Here is an 11260-nt window from a genome sequence, read left to right on the forward strand (position 1 = left end):
TGGTCGGAAAGGCCGAGCTTCCTATCCATGTTCCCGTCGTCATTCATGGGCTAGCAGGTGGTTGGATAAACTAATTTCCTATCCGCTCCTTCCTTTCTCCTAATGCAGCTACTTTGATGTGAGGCAGACGGAAAGAGCTAGTTTGTTCTCCGCGCTATGGACGAGTTGCTGAGCGGGGTCGGATTGATCATCACACCGAAGAGTGTTTGGCACCTTAAAAAACTCACACATGAACTGTCAATAATTTCATTGAAAAATCACGGAAATTGGATCCTGTATTATTGTAGTAAATTTTAAAACTAGTTAGAAAGCTTGATTCAATAATTATTATATATTATCATGATTTGTAAGTACTATACATGATCAATCCGAATATAATAGCGTTTTCTTTTCTACAAAAAAATTTTGCTTTTTCATTGCCCTCTCCTTAGTATTTGTGCGTAGAGGGCATGGAAGGGCAACATTTTTCGGTAGAAAAGAAAACGCCATAAGACACCTGTATATGTTTAAAAGAGATCTATTATGGAAGGTATCAAGTTCTCCGTTATCCATACAATTATGACTTCAAGTGTATTTCGAACTCATCAATTCCACTTTACCCGTAGCGAAACTCCTGCTGGTCATTATTACCTCATATTTTTAGTGAGTGCCGATAGTCACTCCGAATACTAATATCTATGTATAAGTAAAGCAGGGTTCATTATTTAAAATTTTATTAATCAAAATAAATATTCATAAATGTAGAAAGAAGTTTATTACAGACCGTTAAAAATGAAATAATAAATCGTTACTTATGCATACATATCGTTGTTTAAAGTACAAAACCGCGTATGTGTGGTTACATAAATTATTTTGTAAAGTGTAAAAACACTTATATTTCAAAATGGTTTCCTCTTTTATAAAGCAATCCCATTTCTGGCTAGTATATTTCAGTACGAATGGATAAGGCTTGAGCCAAGAGCTTCTGTGAGCAAATCCAATTTTTGGCAAAAACAATACTGAAGCGTCAATTACGCGGTTTTGCAGAACGAAGATACGCGGTTTTGTACTTTAAAGGACGATATGTACTTATGTACAATCTGTAGCTTTCAATTAATTTAGCTTAAGTGACTTACTAAAAAATAATTAGTTTCCCTTAAAAAATTTTGATTTTTTTATTAAGCTTCTAATAAACTTTTCAATATTGTTTGGGAACCAAAAAGGCCTATTCCTTTAAAGGGCCTATCCCGACTTAGGCTACTTTCATTAAACGACATAGTTGTATACATATACTATTTTTAAATTAATAGTGAACCCGCATGACGTTAAAACACCCAAAATTTGATTCAAAAAACCTAAAAAATATTCCAAATGTTAGTCAGAGTTATAGGCGACCCGAGTACCATATTTCATTTAAAGCAGCCGTCTCTGAGTAAAGAGACGTCTCGCAAAGTGCAAACTTTTAATTTCCTCGAATTTAAAATCACCCTATACAAATAAAAAAAGTTCTTAAAGAAAACTAAACTAAAGGTCAGAAGAGTTTTCAAACCCATTTCGATTGATCCCATTTAATAATTCGTTTAACTTTTTTAATTATCTCAATTTAACTTTTTAAGCAGATGGTAACCCTCTTTCAATTATCAAGTTGCCTTAATTCAAGTTGAATCTGAATTCTTAAACATATATCAGAAATAATGCAAAACCCCATTTCGATTGATACCCACCTTTTAAAAATTCATCTAACTTGTTGAATAATTTTAATGTAACTTCTCAAATACGTGGCAACCCTCTTCAAATATTCCAAATGTTAAAACTAAAGATTTCTTAACAATCCTTCGTTCGACTCCCGTATTGTTGTTTCATATAATTTTTGTATCAGTTAACCTAACGAGACCTTTCAAACGTGTGGCAGCCCTCTTCAAAAGTACTTTCAAGCTAAAACCTTTTTAACTCTGCTTCGTCTGGCATTACAATACATATTTTAATTAACTGATGTATTAAGTTGTATTTGATTTTTTAAACATGTGGCAACCCCCTTAAATATAGTTCAGAAAAAAATAATTTTCAAACCCCCTTCCATTGATACCCATATTCTCACAATTCATTTAACTTATTAAATAAATTTAACTTTGGGGTAAAATTTTCGAGTGACGAAAGCTAAACTAGAAACACAAAATTTATGATATCAATTTCGTGACGAAAATTAGACGCATTTTTAACTGCCTTGGAAACGTACGCAAAATCTTTTTTATTCATACGAATCGTTGCAAAAGTTCTGTTTTTTGTTTTGTGTTTCTAGCAGTAGACGCATTTTCGCAACGTTCCGAATAAATAATAAAATTATAGTTTAAAAAACTAAAACCTCGCTATTAAAATTTCCATTCGTACTGTCATCAGGTTACTTTAAGAATGGAAGTTTAAAGCAATTCTCATTCGTCCTGTCATCAGGTATGTAACTTGAATGGAAATCGCTGCATCTTTTAGGCGCATCAATATTACATATATGTATATGTATATATATATATACTTATAAGTTGCGTTTTTTTACTCATTTCCAGTAAAATCCAGTAAAAGTTTTTACGAATTTTCATGTTTTGGCGTTTTCGTACGCAAAAACTTGCAAAGTAGGGGAAATTGAGAGAGCGAAAAAAGACAGCTGAAATTGCAAGTTTTTACTGGATAAATTTTTACTTGTAAGAATTTGCCAGTACGAAAAACAGCTGATCGCATGTTGCTGGATGAAATTTAAACTAATAAGGAAACTGTTTGTGGCTTTTTATTGTGGAAATTCACAAAATAAACATATTTAAATATAAAATATATTGTTTTATTAGGAATATGCTGCGAATAAACAACCAATTAGCTGTTCATGAAACTTGCAAATTATTACTGGAAAAGCGTTCACGTACTTTTTTGTAAATTTTTTCTATGAGAGCGAATTCCAGCTGTTGCTTGAGTCTTAGTTTTGAAATTCTAATTTTTTTCTCTCCATGTCGCTTTTTACTTTGTATTCATGTTTTAATTTTGCGAATTTAAGTTTTTGTCTCTCTATTTCTATTTTCTCTTCCATTTGTTCCACAGATTTCTTATTTGTTTTTCCTAATGATTTTAAATTGTAATTTACATCTTTTAAAATGCGAGTACAATCTTTGTGGAATTTTGTTTGCCCATCCACTTCAAAAGATTGCTTTTTCTTTGAGTTCGGGACCGCATCGTACTGCAATTGGGTGACGCCTGGGAACAGGAAGGAGGAGTACAAGGTGGCAGTTCTGCACGATCCTGCAAATCAGTTGCATAATTCGGAGTGGTTGGAGCAGTTTCACATTCGTTGCTGTTAGGGGCTTCATTTCTTCCTGCACCGAATTTTTGAGCACCGGCTATTCCATCTACTGCTTCATTTATTTGCAACAACTCCATTACCCTTAACTCCACTGAATTAAGGGAATTAATTTTTGCAGGGCCACCACCAGTTCCCGACATGTGCAACTTATTTTTGCGCACTTTGGCTTTGAGGTGGGTCTTGTAATCCGCCCAAACCATAAATATGTAAATAAAAACTAATAATAGTTAATAATAAACGAATAAGCAAATGTAACATTTTCTAAAATTTAATTCCTTTTGCTTTATTAAAACTGTACTTCATTGAGCGGTTCATTAGCATACAGTATTTATCATAACCGTTATACCTTGAAAACGGTACTTTGATAGGTCGTACGACGCGTGACTCGTGTTGCAGCTTTAAGAGTTAACATTATTTGGTTCACACTAAAATTACCTTTTTCCATGAAGATGCATCCCGCGTGGGTGGTCCATCTCCATTTAACTGTTCCGTCAGCCGTCCCCACAAATTTTTGGAAGTTTGCTTAGCATCAGCGCACTTTATGTGGCCTTTGGCCAAACTTCGATGCGTTTCCATAAATTCCACCATAATTCCAAATTGGCTTTGTTTTGTATGCTGGCTTTTGCTGGATGAATGCCTAATGAAAAATATTTTACGTTTACAATTGTTATACTTAAAAAAGAGTTATTAAAATACTTACATTTTTCAAATAGTATTCCGTTTCTACAGCTCAAACGCTAACGCGTATTATTTGCGAAGATCGAATGAATTTGACATTCAAATTCGAGTTACATAGTTGCCAGTTTTCGATTTTCGAATATACTATTCGAAATTAGAATTGCAAATGCGAAAATAGAGTTACCAAGTACAAAAAATTCGAATTCGAGCAAATTTATTTTCGAATCGAGTTATAGAATAGGGCCCCTGACCTTTTCAACCAAAAAAATGTCATAAATAACTACTGAGGTTGGCCTTTATTTTCGTTGGCGATTCCATTTCTCACAGTAATTAACCGTAAGCTCCCTCGCATAAAACGCTTTCAGAGTGATATACCACAAAAAGTAAAAAAATAAATGGTTAATGATAGGAAAAGTTACAATGTGTTATGTGTGTATGTACTTACGTATGTACATATATGCTCATTCTTTATTATATTTCATCAAACTAATTGCATACGTACTAATTTTGCTAAGTTGCTAATTTTTACATCACAATATTCAAAGATATTTTTATGTACATATTTAGCGGTTTACTTTAATGTTAAATTTACATTTGGAAGATTTGTTTTATTGTCAAAAATTACAATTAAAGTGTTATTAGTTAATTTTCAAAGTGATTTGCTGTTTTTGTGCACATTTGGAAGAACACAATACAAATAATGCGTTGTGGCAATACTTAGCGATTAAAAGCGATTAAAGCGCAAGCATATTATTGTAAACCTTAGTAGATTAATACGATGAAGTGAGATTATTATCTCCAAGCCTTCAAATCTGATTTCTAGGCACTATCACAGCCTTCGTCAACTATAGCAAACCTTGTTCAGTTCAACTTTTTATTATCATTGCTGCTTGTCGAAGGAATTGATGTTTTATTATTAGATCCCTTGTGTTCTAATGAAGATGGTGATTGTGTTACTTTCGAATCCGAGTTTGTTGGTGTATTCGGGTAAATAGCAAAGAGCGATAATTGTATAGAACTCAGGACTAATAGGAATAGGTTTTGGTACTAAATAGAAGAATATTGTTATTAATTAAATATATGTATAAGTAGGTAAAACATTTTCTTTTCACTTACGGCCATCATTGGATTTCGAATAGAAATTGCATATAGGGCCCAACATGCCGCTACTAGCGTGCCTGTAAATATAATTGGAAATGGCATGCCGGCTGTACTCTTTTTTTCGATTATTTTATTGAGTCGTAAGAGTGGAGATCCAACTAAAAATACCAGAATGCCGGTAATGAGCATACCAAAACGGAATTCAATCTTCTTCGGGTCTTCAAAAGTGGCGTACGCTAAGCAAGCTACCGTAAATGCTCCAGCAATGCCAGTTTTTGACCATATTTTCATTTTGCTCTCATTCGAAGCATACCAATAGAACACCGTCCAGAAAACGACATTAAGGGCGAAACCGAGGATATTCACCGTTATAGTGGCAGAATCGCCTATCAATGTACCCATCTTTAAGGTGAGAACAGCACTGAAAATAGGAGATATTTAATTTTTTTTTTATCATTTGGTCTCTAAAATGTCAAATGTTTTAAATTTTTTCTCATAAAAATTATTAAGTCTCAAAAGATTTTTGTATGAGAAACCTTTTCCTATACAAAACAAGCAACTTTTGGAACGTTCCCCAAAGAGCTGGGTTATGCAAGACTTAAACTTGACTTACCTAGAAACTTAGAAACAATTACTCAGCGTGTCACCTATTACTTTTTCTCCTTGTTTTGATTCTCAGGTCTTGTATTTGTACACGTAAAATTGTAAAAAAAAATTAAATAATAATAAAAAAATAGATAAAAAATTACAATTAAAATAAATGTATTTACGCTTTCAAACTTTTTAAATTTTATTTTCTGTCTTTATTTGAGAGTTTGTTTTTCGATTGCCAGATGAATTACATTTATACAAAAAAGTATATTTGTGTGGCATGATTCAATAATAAAAGGTTTGCTCAAAAAGCAGTTTTCTCGCTCCCTCTTGACAAAATCGGCTCCCTTAAGGTGTTCTTACACGATATGTATTTGCATCTGTAAATGTGACTTTTTCAATACATATTTAATTGCGTATGTCTGTCAAATTCACAGTCTTTATTTAATTATTTAAAAATACTTTCTTTGAAAACGATATAAACTAAACTCAGATGATTCTATCTGTGTGCCAGATGAAAATAGAAACATTCCTATTTCGTATGTACGTGCATCTGCTTTGTAAACAAACAACAGAAACAAATCTAATTTTTTCTTTACACGATATGTTGACATTTCCATATGTAAAAGGTGGCATGTACACATGCAAACACATATCGTGTAAGAACACCTTTAGCAAAGCACTGTGTGTGGGTTTTTGTGTGTGTGCAAAGCTTTTGTAAGACAGCTAAGGGAGTGTCAAACGTCTAATGTCAATAATGAGCAAACCGTTAATTATTGAATCATGTTTTTGTGGCATATTTGCAGGGATTTTATTAAAAAATTAAAAATTAATTTAACTTAGAAATCCAAAATCTATAGTTCTTCAAGTTTCTAAGTCAAGTTGTTTTTTTGGGTAACTACATACACGCGCTGCTCATTTGCCAGATATACAATTTTCAAGTCAAGTCTAAGTCTTGCATAACTGAGCTTTAAATCAGCAGCACAAACGCTAACTACTGGGTCTTGCAAATGAAGGATCAATACTTCGAGAAACAAACAAATTTACTAAGAAAGTATTTCATTTTTTTTTTCAAATTTAATTTTTATTTGTTTGTGTTTCACATGGTATACTTTGATTTACAAGAAAAAAAGTCAGAAACAGTTTTTGACACTTTAGATACTAGAAGCAACAACAAAATACACGTAAATGTAAAAATTTAACAAAGTTTCATATAAATTTTATATTTTTCAACAAGGCGAATTTATATAAGGAGGTGTTGTTTCATCAGCTGTGAGTAGCGTTTGATTGTCAAAATATTGTATTTCGCTAGTGAGTGAGTGAAAACGTGAGAGTGTTTGTATTTTCTATCGCCCTTTTTCCTTCGGGGAAGAATAGCTGAAATTTGACAATGGCCCGCTAGAAGCAAAAACAAAATATAAGCAATTGTTGTATTTGTTGAATCGATACCACCTTATATATATTCGCCTTGTTTTTCAATTATTTTATTATTTTATTTTAGTTTTATTTCCATCGAACATGTTGTGAGATGAGAATTTATAAACCTTTAAAATTATGTATAATAATCTATTGTCAGACTTGGATTGTCGGGATTTTTCATCGTGTAAATTAAAAAAAAAAAAAACATTTTTTCATATTTGTTTATGTTTTGACCATCACTTATTTGGTATACACATTGCTCTTAGGCTCCTTAAATCGGACAAAAACCATGGGCCCCACCAACGTAACGGTAATTTCAAAAAAGCCAGATTTCAAAAAAATTCAAGGCGGTGCTTAATGTATATAGTATATATATTCGGACGAATTGATAACCTTCTCCTTTTTGTGAAGTCGGTTAAAAATCTACAAAAATATGCAATCTATCTATCTTATATATATAAAAATGTTGTGTTCGTATGTAACGGTCGTCAAAACTCGAGAACGACTGAACCGATTTCAATAATTTTTTTTTATATTATGCGGTATAATACCAGAACCAATGATATCGCAAAAAATTTAAGAGTTGCCACCTATTTGAAAATTTGTAAACCCAATTATATTGATTAAAGTAATCAATTATTACAATATGGGGAAAGAGGTTTAAGAAATACATCTGCTGGAAATATTTTTGACGAGTTTAAAATATAGTTCTAAATATTTTATTTTTTTTTATTTTAACTCAGTAGAATTGATAAAATAAATGAAATATTGCAATGTGGGTGTCAAACTAAAGAGTTTTAAACAGGCTTACAGCCGAAATTATGTTTGAGGAGGGTTGCCACCTGTTTGAAAATTTAACTCGATTTAATTTATAAAATAAATGACATATTACAATATGGGTATCAAATTAAAGAGGTTTAAGAAAGGACTGTAGGAAATATTTTTGAAGTGGGCTATCACCTATTTGGAAATTTTAACTCTGTTAAATTAATCAAATAAATTAAATATTGCAATGTGGATATCAAACTTTAGATTCTTAAAAAGGTTTACAGCCGAAAACATATTTGAGGAGGGCTACCACCTATTTGAAAATTTTAACTCTGTTAAATTAATCAAATAAATTAAATATTGCAATATTGCCGAAAACATATTTGAGGAGGGTTGCCGCCTGTTTTAAAATTTAATTCAATTAACATAATTGATAATATAAATGCTTTATTACAATGTAGGTATCAAATTAAAGAGGTTTAAGAAAGATGACAGTAAGAAATACTTTTGAGGAGAGTTGCCACCTTTTTGAAAATTTAAATTGGAAAGCTTAGTATGTTGCCGTAGGTTGTCGTAGGTTGCACCAATGTATTTTCAATATAGACCTTTAAAATAAATAAACCAACAAAAAATTAGTCCTTTGTCAAATATGTTTGATTTATTATTATTTATGTATGTATATGTACAAATGTAAGACGGATGCGGACGATGGGTGGTGGCTGAGTCGGTTTCTGGTTTAATACGGGGAAAGACGTGCCCGCGCCAATAGAATTGAGTTAAACCTGAAAGCAGTAAAACTGTTCGGAGGGTAAACTCAACGATAGTTAATTTGGCGGGAAAAGTTGATGACAGTTTCTAATAAATACACCTATAGATGTGTGCGTACATATGTAAATTATTAAGCACTAAGGTGGACCGTCTTGGATTGTTTGGTTTAGTCTAGAGGCCTAAACACAGTTAAATTGATTAAATAAATGAAATATTGCAATGTGGGTGTCAAACTAAAGAGTTTTAAGATGACTTACAATCGAAAATATGTTTGAGATACAATATGGGTACCAAACGAAAGGCATTTGAAAAATCTTTATTTGGAAATATTTGCAGTAGGATTATCACCTATCTAAAAGTAAAGACTGAAAATGGTGAAATTAAATGAAATATTTCTTAACTGGTTCAAAACGAAAAGTGTTTGGGAAAGCTTTACTAGGGAATTTCAAATCTTTCCACTTACCCAAATTTCGAACAATTTAAATAAATAGATAGAATTTACAACATCTTATCAAACGAAGTGATCAACGAATATTAAGACGAATTTTATTGCCTGATATTTTTTGTAACTTAGAAACATCGAAAGGAGAACTGATCGAAAGAATGTTTCCTTATTAAGAAAATTAATTATAGGAATCACGATTAGCTCAGTGAACGGGCTATTCTTGCTGCGTAGAATAAGGATGTATATCAACTAAATAATAGTGACGTTGACAACAGTCGTTGCTTGAGCGCTGATCTGCTCTTTTACCAGACTGTCAGCCCACTTGCTCACTTTGGTGAATACCACTAATGTTATTCAATCCAGTATTCAAAGTGAGGAAATAGCTTATACGCCGATGAACACCGTTGTGAAAAAAGACGAAGCAGTTAATTATCCAACGGAATTTTTGAACTCGACTGATCTTTCAGGGATCACTGAAATTGAAAATAGGTGTCCCAATTACCATATTGCGTGTTCCTGTTTCGGCAAACCAGATATCCTTGATATCTATGCAGAGAATGGAAAACAACAATTACAAAATCAAACACATATGAAACGTATATATGACTTGTTTCGTTAGTAATTTATCATCCATATAACAGGAATATGACTACAAATAAAATTCGAAATTGTATTAATGAACCACCAAAGCCTGATATCGGCGATACTGCAAAATGTTCTACATGTACATATCTCGATTTTTATGACATGGTCGGTGGAGTGTTGCTCAACGCCTAAGTAACCAGTTTTACGCGGTCATACAACCACGCCAAGGTTTGTGATTGGTTGCTGACGCAGAATACAGAATTTACAGGTGCGTTAAATTGTACTTACATATGTATGGATATATGTACAAATGTAAGCAGTATTTCTCGAAGTGCTTTGATAATGTTAAGTACGTAATTATATAAATTTGACAAGGAATGCATTTTAATAAATATCTATTTGGTGTCAGCATGCCATATACCGGTATGTAGTTCATACGTATTTAATGTTGAATTTTTCTTATCATGTACATATGTACGTAATGTAAATGTGTTGCAAATAACGTTTATCGCTGGTGCCTTTGAAGATTACGGCTATCAAGTGGAAAGTCACTTATTTTTGAGTAGTTATGCAAGCAATATTTAAGCGGAACACTAGATAAGTTTTTGAGCAAATTTTAATGATTTTTCTTTTTAAATGTGGGTACATTTGCATGCATATATGTATGTATAAACGTACCCTTACGGTCAAATAATAGGGTCAAAATTCAAAATTATATTGTTGGGAACTTATGTTTATTTATATATTTTTAGCATATACATTAGGCTGCATCGCTCCACATACAAAAAAAAAAAATCGGTACTATTTTTCCATTGGAATTATAAAATCTATTATATTTTAAGACGTCCACCAAAATATTTCGGAAAAATATTAAGATTTAAGTGAGCTGGACCGATTTGAAAATACCTCCAAAAAGACCCAATGAAGATTTTTAATGAACTCAATGTTTTACTTTCGCATCTATGCTCCCTAGTGGTTATTAGCGCGGACACATTTGATCCTATATGCTCCCCTTGGAACCATACCTTGCTCCATTTCCTCAGTTGTATCACAGTTTTGAAGAGTATTTAAAAACAAAAGTAAACACAAACGCTTTTGACCACGAAGCCGAGTAAAATAATTCGAGAAAATGGTTGCTATTTTATCACACTTTAATAAAGGAATTACGCCAACACCTCCCTACAAATATTGCCACACTAAAAAAAATTGACTTTTTTCGGTTGGAAATGCATTAAGAGTAATTAAACCAAAAGTATTTGTTCAACTACAGCAACAAAAACACAAATATAATGCCGACGAAATAACATCCATAGAGATGCAATGGCAACGGTTAACGTTACATACCTGCAGTAATATAGACTCAACTGTAAAATTTTGGGCCGAAGTTTATCAATTTCGAAATGCCCTAGGAGAAAACCCTTTAGCTGACCTTTCCAACCTAGTTTTTAGTTTTCTTGTTTTGCCTATAAGTAATGCAGAGTAGAGCGAATATTTAGTTCAATGAATATAATAAAAACTAAGCAAAGAAATCCAATGTGCGTTAAAACGTTAAACGCTCTTTTATATATAAGATAGGTTTAAAACGT

General features: G+C 32.3%; 1 protein-coding gene and 1 pseudogene across 1 annotated transcript; both read right to left on the reverse strand.

Moving 5' to 3' along the window:
* Nucleotides 1-2856: 2856 nt before the first annotated feature.
* Nucleotides 2857-4346, reverse strand: LOC108369642 (uncharacterized; annotated as a pseudogene).
* A 74-nt stretch (nt 4347-4420) lies between these two features.
* LOC108369641 (sugar transporter SWEET1-like) lies at nt 4421-9834 on the reverse strand. The gene is made up of 3 exons (XM_017624801.1): nt 9812-9834; nt 5114-5519; nt 4421-5044 (listed from the first exon to the last, which is right to left on the reverse strand). The coding sequence occupies exons 1-3, from the start codon at nt 9817-9819 to the stop codon at nt 4859-4861; spliced, it is 600 nt and encodes a 199-aa protein (XP_017480290.1). The 5' UTR covers nt 9820-9834; the 3' UTR covers nt 4421-4858.
* Between the last annotated feature and the right edge of the window lie 1426 nt (nt 9835-11260).

Source organism: Rhagoletis zephyria, unplaced genomic scaffold, assembly GCF_001687245.7.
Source record: "Rhagoletis zephyria isolate East Lansing unplaced genomic scaffold, Rhagoletis_zephyria_1.1 Rzeph_scaffold_03787, whole genome shotgun sequence".
Lineage (NCBI taxonomy): Eukaryota > Metazoa > Arthropoda > Insecta > Diptera > Tephritidae > Rhagoletis > Rhagoletis zephyria.

Bases quoted from the DNA above. Each gene is read 5' to 3' on its own strand.
- LOC108369641 (XM_017624801.1), bottom strand. The intron at 5,045-5,113 runs GTAAGTGAAAAG...TCTTCTATTTAG, and splicing joins TTCGAAATCCAATGATGGCC to TACCAAAACCTATTCCTATT.